The sequence below is a fragment of the Zonotrichia leucophrys genome, chromosome 3 (assembly GCF_028769735.1).
Source record: "Zonotrichia leucophrys gambelii isolate GWCS_2022_RI chromosome 3, RI_Zleu_2.0, whole genome shotgun sequence".
Lineage (NCBI taxonomy): Eukaryota > Metazoa > Chordata > Aves > Passeriformes > Passerellidae > Zonotrichia > Zonotrichia leucophrys.
Window position 1 is genome coordinate 18,703,343 of NC_088172.1, and position 27,914 is coordinate 18,731,256.

General features: G+C 39.0%; 1 protein-coding gene across 6 annotated transcripts; it reads right to left on the bottom strand.

Moving 5' to 3' along the window:
* Positions 1–1,200: 1,200 nt before the first annotated feature.
* On the bottom strand, positions 1,201–27,368 carry GFRAL (GDNF family receptor alpha like). 6 transcript variants are annotated; one of them, XM_064707555.1, is made up of 10 exons: positions 27,280–27,368; positions 24,055–24,189; positions 18,351–18,503; positions 16,112–16,501; positions 15,332–15,388; positions 14,381–14,708; positions 12,135–12,394; positions 8,734–8,832; positions 3,668–3,749; positions 1,201–1,746 (listed from the first exon to the last, which is right to left on the bottom strand). In XM_064707555.1, the coding sequence occupies exons 1-10, from the start codon at positions 27,305–27,307 to the stop codon at positions 1,620–1,622; spliced, it is 1,659 nt and encodes a 552-aa protein (XP_064563625.1). In that variant the 5' UTR covers positions 27,308–27,368; the 3' UTR covers positions 1,201–1,619. The 6 variants fall into 6 exon arrangements, with proteins under 6 accessions (XP_064563625.1, XP_064563624.1, XP_064563627.1 ...); XM_064707554.1 differs by having other exon boundaries at positions 18,351–18,509; XM_064707556.1 differs by lacking the exon at positions 1,201–1,746 and adding an exon at positions 2,549–2,636 and having other exon boundaries at positions 18,351–18,509.
* Positions 27,369–27,914: the final 546 nt, after the last annotated feature.

Here is a 27,914-nt window from a genome sequence, read left to right on the forward strand (position 1 = left end):
TTCACACATTTAATTTGAAACAATTGTTAGATAAAATGCATAAACAATCTTCAAAGAAAATACCCCTTCAAATGAGAGTGCTGTAAGGCAAAAATTCATGGTTTCTCCCTCTAGCCCAATCAGTCCTCATTTCTTCCCTTTGTGATGTCCCTGCTCCAGTGGAAAGAGGATGAATGCTACAAAATGACATGTGCCCTGGGAATTTTGTCATCAAGAGACTTAACTTTCCTCATCTGGGTACTGTATGCAGGTGTCATACTTCAGGGGAAAATATTTTAATAATGAAGCTCTTACAAAATACTGCTTTTTCTTCCTTCATGGTCAGACTCAAAGGTCGTAAAGATCTTTTCCAAACTAACTGATTCTATGATTCTCTGTTCAGAAAACTATGAAGCAGAGTATAATCAGGATCACAGGAGTACAGATCATCTCAGCAGAAATTTTTTTATTTAACAACTAACGCCTAAATACAATTGACAGACTACTTTGTACACATGGAGTGGAGGGAATGTACATTTCCCACTAAGCATCTTAAGTCATCTCTTAAGAGAGAGCCTGTGAAATTGCAGAAGAACACAAGAGCCATTAAATATCTTGTTGTCTCTCAGAGTAACATACCCTCAGTTTCAAATGCATTTTACATACTTGTTTGTGACTGTGCAGGTGTGTCTAAGCACATCTTTGAGTTGGGGTTCTAGTGTCCAAATATAATATAATTAGGAAAAAATGTTTCTAAGACAGAAGGTATTTTTTTTGTTGTTGTTGATTGAGGTTTAGTGAAATTTGAATTTAAATGTATCTCCACAAATTTTGTGAATGGAAGATTCACTGGTTTTTGAAGTCAGACTGAAAATCAGCACAGGTTTCATGTCAAAAGTACATTTCCTGTGTAATGAAATGTTTTCATCCAAGATATTTTCAACACTATTTTCAGTTTAAAATTTTTCCACTTCATAGTTTTAAAATGAAGAATATGAATATAGCACTTTGGTGAGAGTTAGGCCAGATGCTGCAAATTGCTGGACTGCTAAAGCAGATCTTTTTGATTAACAAATGAACTTCACTTCTATGTTTCTGTATTTTTGTCCAAATGCTGATTTTGTAATGACAGAACATTTGATTGCAAAACAAAAAGGACTTTCTTTGGTTTATGCAGATAACAGAGACAGAGAAAGTCCATGTTGTAATAATTGTGTAAGATTTCTAAGCCTCTCCCCAACAGAACTGCACACTTAAGATTTTGCTCTACAGTAATAACTTTGCAAGCTACCAAAGCCAGAAGCAAGAGTCACATAGAAGAGCAGAGATTCTTGCTTTTCTGATCACGTTAATTTCTAGTCCTAGATCAGTCATCTAGCACTAGATGTGGCCCTAGACCATTGGTCTCATGGTCAAAACTGGAGGTGAGTTACATTTAGTGATAATTCAAACAAAATTAAAACTAATCACATTTGAAATAAAGTTAATTAATCAAATGCTATTATAACAAGGCAATACATGTGCTATTCATGGTAACAGCTGAATAAGAAACAGCAGTCCATTCTTTTGTGCTCACCAGGACTAGATTGTCACAAAGATTTAACAAAGACAACTCACTGGTAGTAAATAGAAGCTGAAATCTAGCCAAACAACGCAGCTATAGAGAGAAATCCAGAGCTCCTAGGCACAAGGTGGGATCCAGGATGGTGTTTGGGACCATGGCTCCCAGAACAGTGCAAGGGGACAATCAGGCAGTTCGTGTCTTGCCTAGGGACAATGAATAGGAAACACAGATGGTGAGGTGGGTCACAGATTCTCTCCTGAGAAGCAGGCACTGCAGCCCCAAGCAAGTGACTTTCTCCACTGGGCATTCAGACCAAAAATTTCTCTCTAAAGTTATTATATTCAAAGTGACAAACCCCACTCATTTCTTTTAGAAGCATGTTGGAGGAGAAATTAAAAAATTTTCAGCAACAACATTCTGGAGTCAAAACATTATTCCAGAGAGTCATTTCAGTTCACTGGGGGCTGTAATCCTGATCTCCTCCTACCCTGCAAGTGCTCCACCATCAAACCACAGGCAGCTTTGCTGTGACTGCTGCTTCAGGTACTTGGTTACCTGGGAGCCAGGTATACAAAACTGCCACATATACAAAACTGCCGCATATGTGCTCTTTATCAGGTCTCTAAAATGTTTCTGAGTGGATTTTTTTTTTTTATTATTTCTTCCAGGTGAGTTGAGATCAGAAAGGGTGGACTTCAAAGACTGCCATTTTTGATACAGCAATTATACCAGTGTCATGTGCATGTAAAAATCTAGGAAATGTACAGCTCAGGACAGATCTGTGGATCTACACAAATAAGAGACAGCACAGTTTTACCATTTTTACCCCTTTTTTCTGCCTTTGAAAGGCTAAAAATAAGCTAATAAATATAAAAAATATTTTGTATGCTTAACTACAGAATTTCATAATTTATAGTAGTTTTTCTAATATATATTTTATTATCACATATGTACAACAGGCTGGCTTTCAGGAATAGCCTTAAAAAGCACAAGTAACAGAGTACTTCATCTGTGACTTTTATAATGGGCCATAAATGTTTCAGAAGAATGGTCTGACGAGAGACGTCTTGACTCATGTTTTGTTCTGCAGGCTCTGAAAACAAAGAATGTGCATGTATTTAACAATAAACTACACAGCTTTTGGTTTGAACTTTGGGTTAATTGAAATCAGTGGCAAATTTCTCCTCTTTTTATGATGAACACTGTGGTATAAAATAATCCCCTTCATTGTTATTAATGTTCTTTCTTCCATTTTCTGTATTCTTTAAATCTGAATTTTCTTTATATGCTGATATTTCTGTAACTGCAAACCTAAAGAGAAAGCCTCTGTTCCCATATATCCTTGACTTGCCTCTTGCATTTTTCTACAATTCCTCTTTGATCTGCCTCGGAACTTAATAATGAATTTTGACTCAATATCCCTCCCACTATATATAGCTCCTGCTACATCATGTTCTGTTACCTATCATCTGACAGTGTAATTCTTGAAATCTGGCCATTTAATTTGGTCCAAGAAAATGTATCATTTAGAAAAGGCCATGTTCATTTAACTAAGTGAATACACATTTTTGTTTTCTTACCAAGCATTGGTGTATGGGCAGTTTCTCATACAGAGGGAGGGAGGGAGGAAAGGAGGGAAGGAAGGAGAGAGGGAGGAAAAGAAAAGGATGGCAAGGATAGTGGGTGTTGTTTACAGACTCCTATGAGCAAAAATGGCATTTGGCAAGAATCTTAACTACAATAGTAGCATTCAAGATTTGGTTTCAAAATATGTTATAATGCTGAATATTCTCATTTCCTTTTTGCATTACCCCTGCCTGCTATGGGGCTAGGAACGTAGTCTCACAGAATTTTTGAATTCAGATTTCACCTTCCCCTGCCATGGGACAGGAAATGAAACCTCCCAAAGCCTGGGATCTCTGCATGAATGGAGGGCATTGTAAATACATCTCGTATTTCACCCTTCCCTGCTGACACCCACAATGTCAGTTCTTTCCATCACTGGGGCATGCTGGACTATTTCTAAAGACAATCACAATGCCCACCTTTTAACTAAGTCAAAACATTTTATTTTCTGTTTTTTCAATTTCCTAGAACCAGTGATTAATATCCCTATCAAATTACCTGATCTTTAGGAGAGTCAACAGGACTATTCCTAGGATGAGAGCTATGCAGGAGGAGTAAGCAATAATGTAGACAGTTTCACCTAAAAATAAAAACAGAAATCAGAAATGAAACATCTGCTTGTTTAGTAATAAGAATCAGATTTGAGATCTGTATTGGAAATCATACATATGTGATCCAAATTAGCTATCAATTTTGACAAAAGTAATTAAAAGGAGGGAAAAGATCTAGATGTATGTCAGTGGTAGGAATAATTCTACCTTTGCCATCTGATCCAATGCAATTTTCAGACTTCTTTAGTAAAAACCAGCTCCAATAGCACTTCATAGGTATAGCATCACCTTACACTCTGCTGCAGGGGAACAGCTTGTTACTATGATTTTTATTTTGGACTATTCTCCCTTTTGATTTTTAAAATCTTAATGTTTTTCTGTGCATCAGAGCAGAATTGGCTCTTACTTGTCAACTAGACTTATTTTTCTTTTTCACATATTACTGTAATTACAGTGTGGAGCAATCCTCCACCTAGAATCAAATTAACATCAAATGGGATCTAACACTGTTTTTCTGGGCCCCATTCCTGTAGATTTTCCTTTTTCTGTTAGGCTTCTCACCAAGAAGTCACTTTGGGGGCTTATGTGCTAAAAATTCCAACTGCTGAAAAACTGGGAGCTGTTACAAATTTTATTTTCCAAAGGAGGGGTAACTCTTTTTTTCCCTGACGTAATGAATCCATTGGTTTTGATCAAATATGTGAAAGGAACATTTCACTTGGGAGTGCAATATAAGCCCTGGACACAGGATGGAGAGGTGTCACAAATGGCCACAAATGCAGAGCCACAAGCATAAAACACGAGACCTTTCTATGACTTTCCTTTTTCATTGATTCTGTTGGCTTTGTGCACTCAGGTAAGTTTTGTTTATAGAGGAATTCAAACACAGAGGGCCCTGGCTGCTCCCGAGCTTCTCCATCCTATTAGCCAGTGAAACATTCACTAAGGAAGGGATGGATCCCTGGGCTCAGCACTGAGCCACCTCTCTGGGCTGTGAGAAGGCCATATTCTGGTCTCTGAATAAGTTGTCAGTGGTTATGTGCTCCATGTGTTATGTATATTCACATAAAACATAAATGAGGCATTTCTGTGTGCACTGCATGCATGCAGCAGGGGTAGTGTGTCATATAAATTCATATAAATACAAGCACAGGTGGGATGGATGCTGCAGCAGCCCTGGCAGCAGAGAGTGAATATGCTTTCCACAGCAAGGAAAACAAGGAGCTGAGCAGGGTGTTGGGCCTGCTTGGCTCTCATTGTAGGACTGTGCTCACTTTTTCTCAAAAAACTACCCCAAGTTCAAGTTTTCCAATGTAAGAAAATGAAAGTAGGGATCAAACCACAATTTGCACAAATGGAGTGAACATTCCATTTAATCCAGTAACCTACTGGAAGATACTTAAGATGGTGAATCTTTGAAGAAAGAGGTCTATCTGAGGTCTGTCTTAGAGAAGGACTGCTAATAACATATATTAAAAACTACAACCAGTTGACCTAGCTCTCAAGTTACAGAATTTCTTTAAGATGATGGGTTTTAGCAAAAGAGTGATTTGTAGGCATTTTTTTCAGTTTGAGTCTGAATTGTACATGCAGCTATTTTTGAAAACTTTTTACAAGTGTAGGAGCAGTTGTAGGGCAAACAGTTTCTTACTTTTTTGAAGTGGAAAGTGACTTTCACACATATTTTAGGCAAATGGAAACTTTTAAAGTATGTCACCACAAAAATTATTATATCTAACATTATATATTGTACAGTCATGGCTGCTTAAAAATGGGCTAAAAAATTTTCAACAGAACATTGTGATCTTTTTCTTATAAAATTTTTAAAAGGTGCTTCATTTCAATCAAAACACTGAAGTGACCAATTGAATTTTTTCTATTTTCTTGACAAAATCTAAGAAAAATGCTACATTTCTGATGAATTGATGGTAAAAGAGATGTTGATTCAGTTCTATCAGGAACAAAGACGGATTTTGGTGAATCTTACTCTGTTGTGGATCTACCTGCTTAGGTATGGCTAGTGCATATTCATCAAACAGATTAATCCCAGCCTCTGCTCAGAGGTTTCTTGGTTACCTGCAGCTTGTCACAGGCTTTTTTCTACATTTATAAAACTGTCAGACTGACAATGTTTGATACCTTACACATTAAATTTACTGGAGTTGAACTAATCTCAGTTCCCACAGCAGCTGATATACTTACAGATAAACCCTGCCAATTACCTGTTTATCTAAACACTCTACTCGTTGGTAGGAAATATATGATAACACTACAATTTAAGATGAAATTTCAAAAATTTTGGATCAAATCCAATTATATTGTATTTCACAAGAGCAGGTTAAGTGTTCTGTATTTCTAGCTTCCTCTTCCATAAACAACCCACAACTTAGCCTCAAAGCTCCATGGTGATGAAAATAAATCCTTATCTTCCCCCATGAATCACTTTTCAAACCAATGTGCAGGAAGCAATCTTTTAAATTATTTGGATCTGTAAAGTCATTGATATCATTTGCATAGGATAAAGCCAAAGCCAGGCTGAAGATGCATAATTAGGTAGGCATATTTAGTTTAGAGTTTAGAGAAATCTTATTTGATTTATAACTTTTTGATATTGTTTTCAAAAGGAGATCAAATTCAAGCTTGCAGGAAAAGTCTCATTAACTTTTATATGGTTCTGACTCTGCCCACATCACATTTTGTTAAGAGAGTTGTATCAGCCCAAAGATGACTCTGTTGGCCTGTTCCCTCCTGAGAATGTGAATGTGTTTAAATCTGGTCCAGATTTTCACAACATCCTGGAATCACATTTTTTACACCAAACTTGGAATAAGAATTTTTCAACTTCCATGGTTCTATTTATTTACAAATATATTTGAATGTAGGCATATATGCTTAGATTTATTACTTATTGTGAAAGACTCCTTCTATTAAAGCAATTTTATCCAATGGGACAATTTGCAATGCTGCTGAATAAAACAGAGAAATTGAACTGTTTTTTTGAACAGTAAGCTATATTTTTAAGTATAAACCTAAAAAAAAAGCTGAAGACATGCTCAGTTTCTTCTGAGCATGTTCATCTGTAGATGGCCATTCATTTCATCTGGTGAAAGAGTTCCTTGTATCTTTCAGTGACAAACTAAGTAAAGGATTCTTCTGAGATTTTAATGTAGAGACATCAGCAGATTTTATCTCATGTTTTTTGAGCAGAAAATAGCCAATGCAAATGCCTTCAAAAGTCTTCACACACGTGAAAGGCCATACTTGACAACTTACCTGTTTTGCCTCTGTGCCTTGAATTCTTTTTGGGATTTGATTTCATTAAAGATAAATATTTTGTAAAGATGATAATTCCCTTTGCAGCCTGAGTAATGCACATTTATTAGCATTTGAATCTAGGACACTGAGTTAGATATTTGGCAGTGGGATTTATGAAACAATTTGCAGTATGGTTTTTACCATCAGGCAGATTTCCTGAATCAAATTCTTCTTCTTGACCTGACTTCCTATGAGACTTTCATGGTTTAAAGTTCCCATCTCATGTACATGACAGCTACAATAGAAAGAATATTTTATTGTATGGTTTAGGCTGGTCAGCATTCTTTTTATTTTTCTAAAGCTATCCAAAGTTCTGTTAAGACTTCAAGGAATGGTTTTTGGAAAATATTCAGACTTCAATGTGAACAGAATTAACTGGGTGCAGGCTGCTTCTTGCAAGTATCTATCTGAATCTCTAAGTGAAATGTAAAACGCAATTTACCCACTGAAAGGGTCTGCAGTTAGAACTAGTCACAGGGGTGCAATATCTCACATTTTGCATTTTCTGACTTAGTGCAGTATTTCTTGTATTATGACTTGCATTATTTAACCTCTAGAGTCTTGTTCCAACTAGGGATTCAGGCTCCCTCTGCAATTGGCGAGGAGAAGTCAATAGTTTCAGCAAATGCAGTCCAAAAAGATTGGACTACTCTTCCTTTGAGGGTCCCTGACTTTCTTCTCTGGCTACACAGAGCACTTGGATGACATACATGATTCTTAAGGAATTTTAATGCTAACAGCCAAATGCTTAATTATGCACACACAGGTCTCAGGAATCCCATTCCCTTAATCCATTTTTATATCCTTTTTATCCCTTATCCAGGTTGCCCACTTCAGCAATAGTTGAAGGATGGAGAGGTTAGAAGTCACTTTGTTTTCTACTGCATGCAGATATTGAATTATTTTTTTCACAGTCAAAAGTGTTCTGTAGGAACAGTTCTGGGAACTAATTTGTAGTATTAGTCTGGAGAATTGTAATATGCCCTGCACAAGGTAGAACAGGTCATTCTCATTAGAGGTGATATTTGTGCATTAAGCTCTTTATAGTTCTCACTCTGTAATTGGGCCCCTCAAAAGGAAATATAAAATAATATTATTTCAGCAATGAAAACATTTGCATATTAATTCAATATCCTTTAAGTTTATGTTGCTTAATTTCTTATTGTAAATGCATGGAAAGAAAAGCAGCAGTTCTAATAAAAGAAATAAAAGGAAATAAAAGTTGCAGCTCTTCAGCCCAAGGGGTACTGTGTGCCCTTCTGCTGTGTAAGAAGGTAGAGATGGAGGGTAACACAAGCCCCTTCTCAGACCACTTACTGTGGCTTCTAATTTTGTTGCTGTAACTACTACAGAAAGTCAAGAGAGATAGAAGTAGGTGTGACATCAAAGATAATAATTTGTATTACACATTATGACTACCACTCTCTAATGACTGTACAGAGAGTCAGGCTCTGGCAGGCTTAATAGCTTAATTTTCCCCAATTATAATACAGGGATTGTGAGACATCTATTTCAAAACCATTTGTCAGGGTAATTGATTCAGTCTGATTAACTTTATTTTGTGGATATATAAGCTAAGCCAAACAGGTAGGGAGATTTCCAGACCAAAGGAAGGAGCAGCAAGTCGAGTTCACTTGCCTGAATCCACCCAAGGAGAGCAGTGCTGTGGAAGTCATGGAGTGACTTGCCCAAACTCACCATTAATTGCAGAAGAATGGAGCTGTGCTCCGGAAATCTTTTCCCTTGGCATTTCTGTATTTACCCAGTGAAAACCCTTCTTCTGAATAGAAATTTGACCTGGATATTGGAAAGAAAATATCCATTTAAAATATTACTTAAAAATTAATATAAGTGAATATTGTTTGATATTTTGCTAACTGCCACATAATTTAAAAAGGGACCTATTTAAAAATACTGTTGACTAATATTTGATGAACAAATTGAATGAGTGCATAATAGTTCTTCCTGTTCCACCTCAGTTTTTCTTATGGATGACAAGCATGCTTTGAAAATATTCTCTGCCACAAAAGAGCTTAAATTCTCTTTTCACATAAACTGTTCTAAAAATAGGCCCACCAAAAAAAATTGGGTCCACCAAACCAACACAGAAGTGGTGAGAAAGGGATAGCAGTCTGAAGTAATTTCCACAAGGCAGAGTTTATTCTTCAACTGCATTGTTAGACCTCAAAAAAATTTTTCAGGAAGTCCTGTCTTCTCAGTGGGCATAATTTTATGAATATATCTGAAAATATATCTCTTTGGTTGAAATGAAAAATAGGAGGTATACTTAAGTATTATAGTTTACAGAGTGGAAGGCTAAACCATACAAGTATACATTTGCTCACTCACATGAACAACAAGATGAGAAATTTTTGTAATATAAGAAAGGTACACATTTTCAGCCTGGAACACTGTCCAAATAACAATGGACTAAACCTACCTGTTATTTGGGTTTTTTTCTGTGAGACCCAAAAGTACAGCCCAGACTTAAAGTATTTTGGAAACCTAAGTTTTTTCTTCCCTCACTGACATTTTTTCTTATTCCTGCTGAGACACTGATCTTACATTGGCAATGATCCACCGTGTGCTTCTGCTTCACACAGCAGCATTCAGTCACAATTCTTGCCTTTTACTGAGTCTGTAGTCCTTTCACTGTGAGCATAGCCTTGAGAACAAGCACTTGGAGCAAAGGCAGTGCCATGCAAGGGTAGGAAGATGAGATGGTGCAAACATCACTCGTGGACCAGTTCTAGAGGCAAAGATCCCCTTCTCAGACCCTGGGTATTTCCCTGTCCAGAAATGTTTCGGAGTTACAGATCATTGCCATTGTAAGAGTGAAAGTCAGCCAAAGATCAGCCCCAGGCCAGAGGAATAATTCAGCACATGGGGTTGGGTGGGCACTGTACAGTAGTCACTCCACATCTCTGTACTGCCATGCAGAGTATTAAAATGCAGAGCATTAAAAACATGCTTTGGAATAAAACCTATGATCATCACCACCATCAGTTTAGCTGCATCACAACTAGACATCTAGGACAAAGCAAAAAAAAGCAAAAATAACTATAAGCTGGAAGTGGTCTGTAGAGTAGGTACTGATCCACCAAAGGCTCTGGATCCCTACATTCTATTTTGTTTAGCTGCCAGGAAATTGTTGCACAACACAAGAAACGTAAGTTTCCATTCTTCAGTCCCAATTAGGTTAGGGCAGTTTCAATCACAAAAACCCTCTAACCATTTTAGTCCGGAGACTGCTTCAGGGAATGGTAAAAGATCGTCAGCAATTATTTGATTATTCACACATGAGGATCATTTTTTTGCTTTGTAGGTTAAGAAATAACTAACATGATGATGTGCTCACTCATTTGGACTGTTAAATTCAGCCCTCAAGCAAGCAAGTAAATAATATTCATCAGCAAAATCACTGCTAGAAGTCTCAATTCTAAGTGTGTTATATTATCACTTTTCCAGGGGAATTGTTACAAGATTTTTAATATTTTCTCAGAGTCTGGATATGAGTAATGATTTACTAAACTAACAGCTGTGTTTCAGCAACTTGATTTTAATTTTTGGGCAGCCTTTGAGGGACATGAAAAAAACCAGACATCCTTATCAGTGGTACCATTTTGGTTTCTAGAACTAAGAGAGCAGCTACTTAATTCAATGAAATGCATGCACGCAATCCATATATGTTTTCAAAACACTGTCCCTCAGGCAAAACTATGAAAGAACCATTTCTTTTCATTGAGATATTTAGGTATCATTACGTCTCCCAAGTTAGTTTAAGAATATACATAATCTTGGAGTATATATGTAGAAGATAGCTGGCACAGGCCATGATGCACCAGTGAGTAACATATCCTAAGAGGATTTATATTGCAAAATAGTTGGTGTGATAAGTCAGAGATTTGAGGAGAACAGAATACTTTGGTCTTTGTTCTGGTTGATGGACCAGATGTCTGCATGCAGCTGGAGCACTGCAAAGGCTGCAGATGGATCTTCATGTTCAGTTTACACCACAGGACACCAGGATCCACCCTATGATAGAGAACCACGCTGTGATGTGACCCAGGACGTAGTAAGTGGGGAGAAAGAGGAGCTTTGCTTCGAAGGCACTTTGCAGATTCAGACTAAGATATTAATATTTGCTCCCATATTGCCATTTATTGCATTAACAATTCTCTAAATCAGAGGTTTGGCAAAGACATGTAAATTTGACAAAAATATTTAGCTAATTAAGCACTTGAAATTAATTACTGAATCTGAGAAAGTAACTATAGTTCATCTCAATTACATCCAGTGTTTTTACTGAAGACCAAATCCTAAAGCCTTTAAATAATTGAAGCTATGTTCTGCAGAATGAACTCTGTTGCTAAATATGTGTAAGGTTTACTAATATTCAGACTCCAAGAAGAAAAGAAAAAACCTCAAATGCTACTTTGTATTATTTGTAAAAACAGTGTGCCAAGGTAAAACATTAAGCCAAGAACAGGATGACTTTGGACTTTTCTAATCTGCATATTAATATAGACTCTAGAAATTATTTCTTTATTTCAGAAAATTCAGGTAATGAAACATGTAATAAATTCCATTGGTTAACTACTATTATTATTTTTCCCAATACCAGAGGAAGAAAACTCTATGTTCTGTAGGGGGATAGAACATAAGTAAATAAAGGCAGTAGAATGTAATCTTATCCCCTAAAGAGTTGCAGCTGAGCCAATTATTAAGGATTAGGAGCAGGCCTGATGTTAACAGGCCCCTCCTGTAGCCAATAAGAAGAGTGTTATAAAAGAGTGGATTGGTGGGAACTGGAGTCAGTTGGCTGCTGTGAGGACAAGGAAGAGTCAGTTCCTGGAGGAGCTGCCTGCAAGAAACATCAAGGAGGTACAAAACTCTAGCAATATGGAACCCTTGCAATGTAATGACATTAGAACTCTTGCACTATAATGGCAACATGTTCAAGTTTTGTTTTGATTTGTGTTTTTAAAAACCCAGAGCTGCAGATCTTGCTGAAACCAGTGGTAGCAAAGATTTGATGTAAATTAGGATCTCAATTCGCTTTAAAACTAATTGTTCTGTAAGTTGTAAGCGTTACTCACGCAAGTCCCTGAAGCAGGATTTGCTGTGCAGCATGTGGTGGAAGAGCTCACACAAAGGCTGCTCCACGGCAGGCACGTTTTGGCAGGTGCACTCTGTGAGCAGCATCGTGCCCCAGCTGCTGACAAAGGCTGCTTTGCAATCAGCGGTGGCAGAACAGGGCACGTCATCCTTGAGCAAAGTTTCAAGACAAGCTTCATCATTGTAACACTTTTTTGTCACGTGTCTCCAACACTTTGACCGAAAAGTTGTGTATTTTTTCCTGGTGGGGGGAAAAAATAAAAAAAAAAACAAAAGAAATGTACAATGACACTTTAACAAATGTGACTTCATAAAAAGACATTTAATGAACACCACTAAAGGGACTGTATTTCCAAGGTACCACTTAAGCTTTAAAAATTTCAATATTCACTGATGGCTGACATAAATTCTGCTCTGATTTTGAGAAAAAGCAACGGCACTTCTAATCAGCCCCTGCTTTCCAGAGTCCAGAAAACACAGTGTGAATTCCAACAGTCTCAGATACTCAGAGAAGAAATGTGAATACAGGAATTAGACCAGTCATCCCAATGAAACCACACCAAGTGCTATTCTAGTGGATCCATTTTTGTGCAGTGTGGAGGAAGACTAAACATTCAACTTATTTAGCATTAAATAATCTACGTCCAATGTCAACCCCTTGGCCCCCCAAATGCTAACACAATATAAAATGTCAAAGGCTCAGGAAAAAGCACGGTGAACTTAAAGATAAATTGATAGTAGAGATAAGTCACATGAAGAATTAACTTGTTACTCAGTTCAGTAATCTCAAATTATTTCCATTTATTTGCTTTTAGGATAGAATAAAATTGGCCTTTAATGCACCGTATATGACAATAGAAAATATCCATTGTAAATTAACTAAAAAAATGTAGGTAATTGTTAAAAACAAATCTATCATATTAAATTTTAGGGGATGATAAAGGTAAAGTCTAGTATATAGTACCTTAAGCCATTAAAATATTCTTCCTTAATCATATATGTTATAATATATAATAATATATCTGTTATATTTGCTATTAATTTGCTATATATGTTAATAACATATGTTATATATGTTATTAATTTGCTGTTGATATTGTGTAGTAGCCACAGGCATGTCACATGGAAAAGCATGGACTGTTGCAATACTGGGTAAAAAATTTTTGTCAATATTTTTATTACACAAGCAAGGATCTCAAAGCAGATGCCACCTCTGTTCTAACGGAATTATTTTCATTCACCTCCTGATTTATGGATGTGGCTAGCTATAATTCACAGACTAATTTTGCTAATTATATGCATTTATTGTCAGTGCCAGGAAACATTAATGTTCCCAAAATGACGGGGAATTCAGCCATAATGACATTACATGTCTATACATGTACAGACATACATTTATAGCCCTTTGGCTGTTCTCACTGACATCAATCTGAATAATGTGCAGAAAACCAAAACCATCTCTTGGCCTCCTGGTTTATTGACTGAAGGTTAATTTCAGCACAGCTTTGAGGTAAAATTCAACTCTAACCCACAAGGTGACCACACTGAAAAACAAAGTGGGCCACTTGACTCTCCTTAAAAGGAGGCAATTAGGTAGAAATACAAATATGGGTAATCCTGTTGCATGTTTTAAAAATATAAAATGAAATGTTGAAAAGGCATTATCCTTCATGAGTTTGGTGGTCTGTGCATGTTTCAGGCCAGATTTTTGAAAGCTTTTGCAAGTATCCTTGAGATGAAGAGAATAAGATAAAAGATTTTTGAACAGGCCAAGCTGGTTGCGGGGCTGTTGGGTACAAAGGGTCAGACTCTGCCCTTGAAAGGTAATTACTTTTACCAAACAAACTTTGTCTGGTCTGCTGCACAACTTGGGCAAACTGCTGGAGGGCAAAGGTGCAGACAGGCAGGTGTTATCTGAAGAAAGGGGTAATGAAAATATGAAATAGCATAGTTTGTCCAGCAGAAATGGTGTTAAGTGTCATGATACAGGCAGAAGAAAAGCATGCATTAGATTCCAAACCTTTCTGAAAATTAATCACTTCAGTTTACTTGTGGGATTACTTCAGGAATTACCACAGTTGATCCAAATATCTGTGATGATGTCAAACACAGCAGATACACTGCAGAAAATAATTTTGTTATGGCTGGGATATATAGAGTATAATAAAAATGGTTTGACAAAACCATTATTAGAAAGCACCTTAGTGGGCAAAATACTTCTACTCACCTGCACAATTCATTCTCTTCACACATCTGGATTACATTCAGACATGATGGGGGTGGAACTACAGTAACTGCACAGGGCTTGCCATGGAGAAGTTCTTTGGCTCTGTAGCAGGATTCATCATGCTGGATGCAGTCACAAAATATCATCATTTGGGCAACTTCAAAAGGCATGTTTCCATAGAAGAACCTTATGGCTGCTTGACATCCTTCCACATTGCACTTCTTATTTACTGAGCACAGTTTGAGGTACAGGGACAGCTGTTTGTTACACACTTCATCTTCAACACACTCCCTGTTCACATCCAAACAGCTCCTGTTTGTTGTGTGTGCTAAAACCAATAACAGCTTTTAAAATAAAATCTCAAGAAAATTTTTCTCAAGTGATGAGTGGTAGGTGTCCTGTCTACATAATTCCAGTAAATCGAGCTTGATTCCCAAAATTCTGATCCAGCTCCTCCTTCTTTCTTGCTTCTTTTAAGCCTACTGATTAACTTCATACTTCTTTCTTGCTCTGCTTGCACTGCTCACAAGCAACCCTCCTGAAACAGGTGAAATCTCCAGTGTGCAGTCTTATGCTCAAGTAATGAAGAGAATATAAACGGCCTTTTTGTGCTTTTAACATCCATTTAGGCATTTCAAGACTGAAATAAACCTTCCAAAGATATCTAGAAAATTCTAGACCCTAAAATGCTTATGGGATAAGATTTGCCTCTGTAAGTTTGGCAGAATCATGATTGTTACCTGATTTCCATTTACATTACTTGACTGTTACCTGTTACATTTTTGGGTTGTTCTCTACCCAGTACCTTAACTGAAAATATATTTGGTCTATTAACTCCCTGCTCATCCATTTCAATGAAAAGTATTAATTTTAATCTGAAGAAATTTTGTACACTGTCTGAAAATTGAGCTAAAATTTTTTATTAGGATTCATAAGTAAATTCAGACTTACCTTGTTTAGAGAGAGCAGATAAACCCCATTGTAATTTTGTTTCCATACTAATATTGTCTAGAAGAAAAAGATACAGTGCAGGCATAAATTGTAAATAACATCTTAGCTTTTTAACTTTAAAGTATTGGCTGTCTTGCTGGCATAGCACCAGGAATAAAAATAAACAAGAATAAAACAAATTAGTTTGACCAAATAAAACCCACTAACAAATTCTGAATTCACTATTACATATATTCATAAGTTTTGGGGTCAAAGCACAGTTTATCAAAGGCTGCACCTAGCATTTTTTACATATTTAAAGATCCTGTGGACTCAGTAAGAGTTTTGTAGAGCTTCTCAGTGCATTATAAAGTCAGATTTCTTGTAAATATTTAAAAACCAGGGGCCTTAATGTGTTTATCAATGGACCAGTTTTCAAGTTCAACTGACTGCTTGTCATGACCTAAAGTCAAGGCTAGCAGATGATTCTTGCTATTAGTAAATTATTTTTGTTGGTCTTATACTGCTTCTAGTTATAGCAAAAAACTGAAATTGACTGATTTAGATCAGGTTGTATCAAATTAACTCATTGAAGAACAACAGTATTTGCACGTAGACTGTCATATTGTATCAGGTTCTGAATTTATTTGTAAATAAGCCTCCTAAAATAATCATATTTCCAAATTTGAATTGCAAATGGCCAAAAATCCCTTTTTGTAGACTGTGGACACTACTGCTATGTAGAAAGCATTAGGCTGCTGGAAGAGCACTAACTTGTGTCAGTGACCAGATTTTTCTCACCATCAAGATCAGCATTATCGTCATCATCACTGCCATCACTGTCACCAGCTCCCGAGGCCTGGCTCTCCTGCGAGTGCTGTAAGCAAGGGTTGTTGAATATTCCCTTCCAAATTGTGATGCATCTCACCCGACGCGGCTCTGGGCAGGTGCACCTTCCCAGGGGCGTTGTGCTCAGCTCTTTCCAGGCCAGCAGGCAGCTGGCAGGCCGGGGGGAGCTGCAGGTGCCCGCGGGTGCCCGGCAGTGCCGCTGGAAGCTCCGGTGCGCAGCCCAGCAGCGCGGCTGCTCCCGACACAGCCGCCTCGCCACGCTGCAGCTCCCCGGATCCGCGGGGCTCCTGGGGGGCCTGACACCCAGCTCAGGGTCCGACCCCGAGGGAGACTCCAAATAGTCTGCAGAAATAGGTACAAACAGTTATAAATCAAATGGATGGTGGATCATCATCACAGCGCAAAAACTTGGGAAAAGGGTGCTGTCGCAGAAATGAGGCCTTTGTCGGGGATGAGCCATTTGTCGGTGAGGGGAGACTCAGACACTCAATATGAGTGATAAGCAAGTTCCGTTTATTGAAGAGAGCATCAGACACTTATACAGGGAGTAATAAGCTCATGAATATTCTGTAATTTACACAGTCCATTGGCCACACCACAACATCAGCTCTTCCCCATTCCTCAGGGGTTACATCTCTCTTTTCTCATGTCTCTTTCACTATTTATTATCATACTACAGCTAGGCCCAAGGACATGCTATCTTGCAGGTGCAGGACTTGGAATTAGCCACAGCTTTGTAATTTTCCATTCTCTAGCAGCTAAATTCCCAACAGGGTGCTTGTCTGAATGCATTATAGCAAGTGGAACAGCCCTAGCTTAATTCTGAGCTGTGTACAAACACATAATAATTCCAGTCTTACAAACTAATGAATCTTCCTCGTGTTTACTGTGTGCTGTTAGCTGTATAGTACAGTCCACTCTAACAGTTCAGCAGTAAAACAATAGTAAAAAATCCTCACTAAAATTACTGTATAAAGAGTTTAACTTCGCATAATTTTAACCACCTACAGCTTGGACATATCATGGATTATCATCTTAAGCAAATGCATCATTTTTAAAGAGAGAATGACAATTCCAGAAGATGGTTGATTCATTACCTAAAATAGCAATTGAAGTTAGACAGAGAGAATTATTCCTGAAAGTGTCTAGCAACACCATATACTGTCCCTTGTAGGTAAACTCAACACTACTGTAAGTCTATCCAAACTTGTTTCTACAGTGGTGAGAAATTTAATGTCAATTGTCAAAAAAAATATAACATTATATCATTTTGCTAGAAGCAAAAGCAACTGTTCCAATGACAGCAACATTAGGCTTCAGATATCCATCCTTCTTGTTTGAGGCAAGGAGTTTGGGGCAGATCAGGATGTTACTATTCCCTCCACAATAAGGCCACATGGTCTAGTACTATATGAATGTCCAGTCTAGTACTATGATGAATGCTGTGTGAGGCCAGTAGGGTGTGATGGATCAGTGCCAGGAATCACTTTGAAACTCACTTTGCAGACTCTCATCCACTGGCTGATTTTATCTCTTGTGTCAGCTTTGCTAATCATTATGCCAGGAGACTTTGAACCAGAAACTGCAACTTCTTCATGTACTAAGCAATTCTCAATTACAGAGATAGACTTTCTGCAGGGATAGGGGTTCTCAGAAAAATAAAAATAAATTGAGGGGAGCTTGGCTCATTGATTACAATAATATTTTTAAAAGATGCACTCTGAATATTATGTACAGCTTTATGCAGGTGGTGACTATGTTTCACACATCCAGTAACCTCTCCTAGATGTAGTGAACATCCTTGTGCAACACAGTGATCGCACCCCTGTGCAATCCCCATTCGCTCATCCTCCCATTCAGAAGTTACTGAATGTGGCTATATACACAACCTAGATCCAGTGGCTTTTCCCTGGGCATTGAGTAAGCCTCAACACACATTGTGTATTCACTCTTGCTTTCCAGTGGATTCAACAAAAGTTTTAGAAGTCATTTGGAATTCTCACATGCATTTAATTGCTTTTGTTTGTGGCATTTCTTTCATATGCATGATGGAGCATGAATGTCAAAGAAAAGACAAGACTAATTTTTGGGGGCTTTTATCACACTTGAAAATAAAGTCAAATCCTCTTAAAATGGTGGTTGCAAAATTACTGGGTTTGGTCTTCATAATTACGACTTCGTGTTCAGTTACCTTTGTTGATGTTGCACAGTTCCCCAAGCAAAGTTGTGATGCTACAGATATCGTCTGTAGTGCAGACACAGTTTCTAAATTCTGGGTATTCATCAGCCAGGACCTGGATTATTCTATTACATCCAACACTGTCTTCTGCCTTGCATCTATTACCTAGAACTCACCATTAAAATTATAATTTCATTAATGCTTATGAATGCTTAAGGGATATAGTTACATAAAGCAATTCAATTGAAAAACAAAAATATTATGCTTTGCCAAGAGAAGACAGTCTTATTTTACAAATTTTAAATAATATTCAAAGTAATATAATAAAGCTGTGGGTACAATATTGACTTCTTTTATTTGATCCAATCCATTGCCAGAAAATTTTCTCTCAAAGTACACAAAACCTTAAACTCACATCTTTTTATTTTAGGCAGATCAGGCACTGAGACCAAACTGAACAGATGCCTGGGAGTGGAAGGGGCTCAGCCTGAACTGAGAGACTTATCTTGGTCCTGTGTAGCAGAAACAAGGTGCCTGGTACAGGGACAGGAACCCAGAGTGCAGGCTTGATGCATCACTGTGTGATGGAGTGAGAGACAGGACACAGAGGGCAGAGCCAGCCCCATGATAATGGTGATGAGAACCCCAGGCTGAGGAGATGCTTGCTCTTCTCTCTCTCATGTGAGGATGGTGCAAGCCTACAAATGCCATTTGGATATTCCCTTGAACCCCTACCCCACAGAACAACTTAACTGCCTAAGTTTAGTTTAAGAATGACAACAAATTTAAAGCAGCCCAAGAACATTCTGATTTTTAGGATTTTTAGAATAAAAATGAGGGAGAAGTTAATATTAAAAAAATTGGTGCAGAAACTTTAGTTTGCTGGCCCAGTTTCATGTCTGTTTGCATGTGCACTTGGACTCAATGGTAACGACACACAGGATGTCAAATTTTCCACATATGTGTGGTGAAAATAAAGAACATGTACTAGTTTGTGGTACAACGGTAAATCAATCAACCATCTACTTTATGAGATAAAAGCTTTTCAAAAATATTATTGTTATGATGATAGTGGGATTGTGTGCATCCTCAGCAAATTTGCTGATGGCACCAAGCTGTGTGGTGCAGTTGGCACGTTGGCGGGAAGGGATGCCCCTGGAGGGACCCTGGCAGGCCTGAGAAGTGGGACGACGCAAACCTTACAATGTTCAATGAAGCAGAGGGCAAGGTCCTGCACCTGGGTCATGGCAATCCCAGACACACCTGCAGGCTGGGCAGAGAAGGGATTGAGAGCAGCCCTGCAGAATGAGACTTGGGTGCAAAGGTTGATGAAAAGCCCATCATGAGCTGACAGTGAGTGCTCACTCAAAGCCGTATGCCCTGGGCTGCATCAAAAACAGCATGGCCAGCATGTGGAAGGAGGTGATTCTACACCTCTACTCTGCTCCCATGAGAGTCCAGCTGGAGTGCTGCATCCAGCTCTGGTGTCCTCAGCATAAGAAGGACATGGGACTGTGGGAGCAGGTCCAGGTAAGGGTCTGCACTGAAGCTCTTCCCCTACAAGGAACAGCTGAGAAAGCTGGGCCTGGAGAAGAGAAGGTTGTGTGGAGACCTCACAACCTTCAGTATCTGAAGGGGCCTAAGGGAAGCCAGAGGGATTCCTTGTCAGGAACTGTAGTGACATAACAAGCAGTAATGGGTACAAACTGAAAGAAGAGAAATTTAGGTTAGATTTTAGGAAGAAATTTTTTACTGTGAGGATGATGAGACATGGGAAGAGGTTGCCCAGGGAGGCTGTAAACGCCCCATCCCTGGCAATGTTCAAAGCTAGTTTCATAAGGCCTTGAGCAACCTGGTCTAGTGGGAGCTGTCCCTGCCCATGGCTGGGGGGGTTGGGGCTAGATGATCTCTAAGGTCCCCTCAACCCTTATCAATATATGATTCTATGATTTATTATTGATTAAGAAAGTTACACATTACTTAAGAATCTTACAAGTGAAGCAATTTAATTTGATTTAGATAAGTTTTATTTTGTGAAAGCCATGATTTACCTTGTCAAAACAGGTATGTGGATCCCCAAACCAGCAAAATTTCCTCTCTTTACCTCAAAGATATTAAATGTCTCACAATATGTAAGAGAAGCAGTCTGTGGCTCACGAGATCCAGCCAGGTCACAGGGCAGCATGAGGGCTGGTTTCTGTCCCCTGAGCACACAGGCTGATGTCTCTGCCCTGCAAATGGTGCTGCCTGCTCCCTGCCTGGCTGCTCCCACAGGTGTGGGGCAGTAAAGACTCTGCACTCTGTAAAACTGCAAGTGATAAGAAGTCCTGTGTCACCAGCACCACGGGCAAGCTTTGATGTGAGCAGGGCTTTAAAATCACTTATATGCTGCTGGCACAAATAGCAGTGGAAGGCAGTGGAGGCAAAGCTCTGCAGGAGGAAACAGTGCATTTTGCCACTGCCTGAAGTGATGAGAATCAGCTATTCCTGACTTCACATCCCTGTCCTGATCCCCCTTTTTACCAACAGTCTCTGCATTGCCCTTTCTCCATCTGCTGACAAAGGAGGGTTTGGGGGATATGTTAAATAATACGCTGCCAGTGGGGAATGTCCCAGGCCAGCAAGAGCTGCAGGTGCCAGCCTCTGCTCCCACTCCACCTCTTCCATCAGCAAAGACCTGATGGTGGCTGGGGTCACCTGTATCTCTCCAACCCCATCTTCAAATTTCCTTCTGCTTTTTCAGAAGTAGATCATGACCCCAGACCCTTAGCACTCACAGTTCCAGAAGTCAAGGAACTCAGGAGATTTATTGAAGGTCACAGACGTAGGATACTTCCTGACCATAAAAATAGGATGGAAAGGATGCAGTGACATGGCCCATGAAGATGAGTGTGTGGATATTCTGCTCTGCATTTTATCAACTAAGAAAGGGAGAATAAAAGAATTTCAGGAAAATATATTCCAGTAGAAAGAGAGCAATAAAGATTAGGAGGGGCTGGTGTAAAAAGTAGCTTATTCACAAAATTTGTGACTGTCTTTTTCAAGGTGCAGAGCACACCTCAAGGGTGAAGGTGAGTAGAACTAGAAGAATAAACCCCCATGCCCCAGTGTATTTTGCACAGCCCCCCAGCCTCACTCAGCTCACCTGTTTTCATGGCACTGCCCAGTTGTGGCCAGGAGTTGGGGCTGAGTTCAGTGCCCCTGTGCTGTGATCTCACTGTGCTGAGCCAGCACCTGGCAGCTGGGGCTGGGGAGAGGCTGTGGGGCCACCAACATGCAAAGGGCACAGACACAAGCAGGAAGCACATCGGATTTATGGGGCTCCCTTGCGTGACTTCTTAAAAACTGTGTAGAAATAACCTATTATCAGTATTGCTCTGTTTGTACATGGTATTGATTCAGCTGTGATTAGCAGCAGAAAATATTTTATTACTTGTTTTCAATTATTGTTGCTTTACCAGGGATTAGTTCTAGGTAATATATTTTATCTTATACATATGCTTCTAAGGCATTTAAGAAAAAAAATGCTCTCTCAACCTAATGTTTGGCAGCCATTATTCATAATTTGATTTATTTATAGGTGCACAATTCATGTACACAGGACCACAGATAGAGGCATGGCAGAGTAGTAGCTGACACTCCCAGGGTGATAATCTCTGCTTTTGCTTAATCAGCTCTTCAGTCATCTCAGTGGGAATTGAATTTAAAGACTACAGAGGAAAGTGTGAGGTTTTCCTCTCTAGCACTGGTGAGACCACAGTTTGAATAGATCTCCAGAGATGCTTCCAACCTCAATGAGTCTGCTATTCTAGGAAAATTAAACTCATACAGATCTAATTCAAAATGTGATTCCTTAAAATGAAAGTGATTTGAGTTGTTTTGTTTTTTTTTAAACCTTTCCTGTTTCCCATTCAAAAAAATAAAGAAAATTTATACTTATGGTTAAATCAGTGTTCAGAAATGTCTTTTTTTTTTTACATTGAAACAACAAAAGGAAAACAAACAAATAACCAATTCCACAAATACACCATAAAAACCCAAACCTAAAAATCTTCATTCAGCAGTGCTGAAACTCTTTTGATTTTTTCAAAATGAAAAATCTTATTTCATCAAAATTTAATATTTCTATCTTTTCTATCCTGACCTGGAAGCTGATTCATAGACATTTTCACACACTGTTTTTTTCTTTCCACCACATTTTGGCCACAGAGATGATAGAAGCATTGGACCCCGAAGATTATAAACTGAGACTCTGGAAATGCTGCTGGATAGTGGGGAAGAAGTGATGGAAACTTTGACAGGAAAAGAAGTGACTTAGGCAGTAGTTTGGAGAGTGTTCCCAGACCTGCACTGAAGAGCAAAAGATGCAGGTTCTGATAATGTACACATTTAACTTTGAGGTTCCAGTCTGATGGACTGAGCTATCGAACTCGTACCCCAAAGGAGTTTCATTATAATTTGTAGTTAGGTTTTCCACAAAGAAACTAACAAAGCAAATATTCACCCCATTGTCTATTGCCTCCAGGTAACATGTTTGTGCTCAAAGGACATTTTCCATTCCTACAGCATGAAGTTTCTAGACTTGCACATGAGAGTCAGTGTACTGTTACTCTTACTGAAGATGCTGCTGGTGGGTTTTCTATCACTGTTTCTGTGGGCTGTCTGAGAGGTACCACCAGCTGTCTGACTGGATTCTCATGCTCTGGGATCATGGTACTAAAAGTACATTTAGTAAAATTTGTCCTAGACCCAACACAATATCTGAGTGTTCTGCAATGCTGGAGAGTCCTTGCCAAAATCTATTGTCCTAAGGAAACATACAGATGCAAATCCAAACAAGCAGTCACAAGAATGAGTATTTCTGGCAGATTTCTCTGGCCCAGTTACAAATATCTTTTATATCAGTGAATAATACATAGGATAATAAGAATATTATGGGACAATGTCATACATCCAAAGGGGGGCCACAGAAGCAATCATGCTTGCCCATTTCATCTGGCTGCAGGGTACCAAGATTAACAGGCTACAGCACAAATATATGTCTTTGTGGCAAGTAGTGCTGGTGCTAATGTGTTTGTGAATGATGTGAAAGAAATAAATTCAGCTTGTTCTGTTTTGGTCCTAGAGAGCTCATCTTTAGGGCACTTGAGCCAGAAAGTACTGCATATTCCAATATTATTTTTTCCTAAACAGCAGCCATATATTTTGAAACTGTTTCATTTCACATAAAATATTCAACAGATCAATAAAAGAAGCCCATCTGCTTTGGGAACTGTTGTAGCTGTTACATTATCATATACTTTTCATTTACTTCATCTGTTCTTAAAAGTATTCAGACATTCTATGCAAAGTAGGTATCTGGAAAGGGACACACTAAGAAAGACCCCAAAGAGAATTTTCTACTCTAATTACTTCAAATATTGTCTTGTGACTTGGGACATTTGGAACATCAAATACATGCAACAGATCAGACAGACAGAGGCATTCATTCAGGTAGCTCACACTAGAGGTGAATGTTTTATCTGTTTCTTATTCTAGTACAATAATTAAAAATTACTCTAAGTAACTACCACATTGTTTTGGGTATTGTGTTAGATTATAGAACCACAGAATTGTTTAGATTGCATTTAGTTACCGAGCAATATTGTAATAAACTATGAACATACAATTGCATATAGCAATTCAAAATCAAGGAGCGTACACCATACAGAATTACCTGAAATATTGCAGGCATCTTCAACCACATTCCAGACACTCTCACATCCATTTCCAGCATTAATACATTGCTCCCTCAAGTGCAGACAGTCAGTAGTCTGGACAGTAGATATACATGTGAAGTAAATGAACAACACTGTAAAAACAGAATACAATGACTATTTAAAGCAGTAGATACTGTACTGACCCTTTTTCTTTAAACATAGATTTTAAAAATATAATTTACTATGGTTTTTTCTATAGATTCAAGTTTGCTATCAAATTAAATTTTAGCAGAACAAAGTTTTCCTCCATTTTGTAACAGGAAAATTAAATTTAAATGTTCAAAGTTTCAGTGTGGCATATTTTGCATTGGTTTTGCCCCAGTATTATAACAGTAACCATAGTTATATATGACATTGGTGCATGGATATATAGAAATTGTTGCAGTTCTGAGCTCCATAATAAATTACAGAAAGGAAGACAGTATAAAATTCAGAATAAACAGTACTTTATTCACATGAAATCTCACCAAACTAAGCTGTTTAAGAATTCCTATGAATAGAGTGTGGGAAAGAGATTTGACAACTACAAAACTGTTAAATAATAAATATGATTTTATTTTATAAATACAGTACTCTTCACTCTCTTTATTTTTATTTCACAGATGCATAATTTCTTGAAAGCAATCTTCACATATATGTCTTCATCTGCTTTTCTGAGTGCATTGAGCCTGCTAATTACATTAAAAAGTTCTGGAGGTTTCAAGGTAAAGAATTTTATAGCAGCACTGCCTGTGACTTATCAGTAGAAAATTAAATTGCCTTGTTAAGAAAGGATAAATCAGCTGGGGTTTAGCTCTTTCATTAACATTCCCATGGTAAGGCAACCTCTAATTTGTAATCATGTGTCTTTATTTTCTATAAAATTAAGTTTCAGTCACTGATTTCAGGCCTTATCAAACTACCTGCTGAACACCTGATGTGTTTTCTTTAGTTGTTGAAAAACACAGCATCTTTCTGACAAAATACCTTCCCTCTGCCCCCGTCATGTTCAGGTAAATTCATGTGGAATTTGAGTGGTTTCCAGCATTGTTTAATCCCTTAAACATCATTTGCAAGAGGCATGAAATATTGCTTCAGGATTTGTTCAGACCCTAGCTGAAGAAATTAACTTTTTTTCAATTATACATTTTAGAATAAGAAATTATATATCAAATATCCTTCTTGATAACCTTAAAGAGCCATTACTGTTTAGAGGTGATTCCATTCCTTCTGGGAATTATTTGCCAGTGATATAATAATTCTGCTCTAGGGAACACTTTTCAGACATGTGTCAATAAATATGAAGCAACATTTAATACATAATAATGGACAGGTGCAACAGCAACTAGTGTGCCTGTGAGACAACAAAGAGGCCACATGGGCTTATTATAGCTGGTGCTAATCCTTGCTCAGTGGTGCATATTCCCAACAGTTCCCAGATCCATGCAGGACTGGTGGTGATTTCCAGCCTCAAACACTCCCGAGCTCTGTCTGTCCATCAGCCTTGAGGACATACTGACAGAAACAGCTCCTACCTCTTGGCCTTGAGGAATGCGCAGCTGGCCCTATCCATAGGACAATTGAGGCTTATTATGACAGCATTTTAGTTCGAGGACTGCCTCCAAAAGGTCTTTCTTATTTTGAAATTCCTCACTATTTATTCAGATGACAGAAAAAAAAAAAAAGTTGCCAAATACCTTACAGGGCAAAATGACTGCATATATAGAACAATACAAAATTATAAACCCACATATTTATTAAGAAAAGGTATTTTGCTGGATGACCATTTATCTATTTTTTAGGCTCTTACACAACAGAAGGTTTACTCATCTGACTAGGATTCACATCACAAAGTCTCTGTGCTCTCTTCCTCGTGTTCAGACAGTTTTCAAGGACCAGTGGCTGGGACAGTCAAAACAGGACTGACTGCACAGCCTTCCTGCCACGTTTTAGGGAGTATTTCACACTGCTGCCCATTTTGAACCTAACTGGAAACTGGTCCAAAAATAGGAGGTGATGTTTTTGCAAAATAAAGACGTGAGTAGCATAATCTATGATTTAAGACACTACAGTTGAAGGAAGGGCTTCTTTAGGTCTAATGACCTATTATGGATGGGTCTTTGATTCCTCAGCAGAACAGAGGGGGTACACAGCCAGAAACCTACACGAAACAAACTGTCCTATACGATTTTAGAGTCCAGAGCACTGTAGCTTATGCAATTTCTTAAACTGACAGATATTACTTCAGTTGCTCACTTTAATTATTTACTCTAGTATTTGGAAAACTAAGTGATTCTGCATAGAAGAGTTGAGGGCATCTAAGAGTTAGTTTGCAGCTAAAACTTTTAGCGGGATCCATATTGACAAGAAGACACACATTTAAATTTCTACAGATGTCTGTATTTTTATGCAAAGGCCTATTGATTTGCTGGGTAGGTGTACAATTCTCTGTTTTCTGTAAAATTTGGTGCCTAAATCTAAAAGGAGGAAAAAAAGAAACATTTTAGCACCTTCATTTTGCAGATTGGGAACTGAGGAATGGAGGAATTACATTTCCCAATTCTGCAATCCTAAAATAATGAAAGTAAGTAATAATGAATATTAGGAAACCAAGCTGTGGTTTCTATCCAATGGCAAGAGCAGTGGGATAACAAGCTCCAAAGGCAAAATGGCAAACTACAGCTGAATATACTTTGAATATAGTTGAAAAGTGATAAAAGACAACTTTATTTTAACAAAACCTAGGGCAGAACTACCTATGGAATACTTTTAACACAGAAATATCAGTTTAGAGTAGTGGGGTGTTAAAGAGAGAAGAGCATGTATACAGTATATAGTGAGGAGAAAAGGAGAATAACAAAAATTAACATACAACATACTTGTCTCATCATATTCTCCTGTACCAAATCTTTCTGTACCAGCTTTGTTGATTTTCCCCTTTTATCCACTCAAGCCCAAAGGCAGTGTGAGCAGCCCTGTGTGCAGCCCCGGCAGCACCCAGCGCTCCCCGGCCAGCAGACAAGTGGCTGTTCACCCAGAGCAGGTGTCCCCGCCGCTCCGCTCCTGCTCCCCGCCGCCCTGCCCAGCCCTGCCGGGGAGCGCTCCCGGGGCCGAGCCAAGCCTGACACCCGCGGGAGCAGGAGCCGTGCCGAGGGACAGAGGGAAGGAAGGGGCGGCCGGAGCTGCCCGCCCGCCGCACTTACCGGGGCCGAGGAGAGCGGCCGTGGCCATGGCGCTGCCGCGGGTGCCGAGCGGGGCCACAGGAGCCGGAGCGGGGCCACAGGAGCCGAGCGGGGCCACAGGAGCCGGAGCGGGGTCACAGGAGCCGAGCGGGGCCGCCCCTTCAGCACCGGCCCGGGGACAGCGCCCGCCGGGCCCGCCCGCCGCTCCGGGCGCTCCGAGCGGGGGAAGCGCTGACGCCCGCCCGTACAGCGCTGCTCCTGCCTCTGCCCACCTCCTGCGGCCAGGGCACGGAACGAAGCTTCCCGCCTCCTGGAGCGGCCTTGGCTGCCACTGGCACACCCTCTGCGTACATTCTGCGTACATTTCTTGTCTTGCCACAAACGATGAGCCGGACCGCGTCCAGATCACACTCAGGAGTTCTTCGGGATCTTCCACGGGATATGGCACTCCCTCCGCACTTAGTTCTCTCACGTTTGATCTCCAGAGAAACCAACAGAGTAGGTCTTTGGCTGCCGCCTATAAGCTCCTTGGGAAATGCCTGTTGCTATTTCCTATCACCTTCTGTAAGCACTTTTCAACCAATTTTAGGAGTGAATTTGTTTTCATCTCCCATGTGGAATACAATCTTGATCAGTTAAGGAGAGAGAAGACTTAT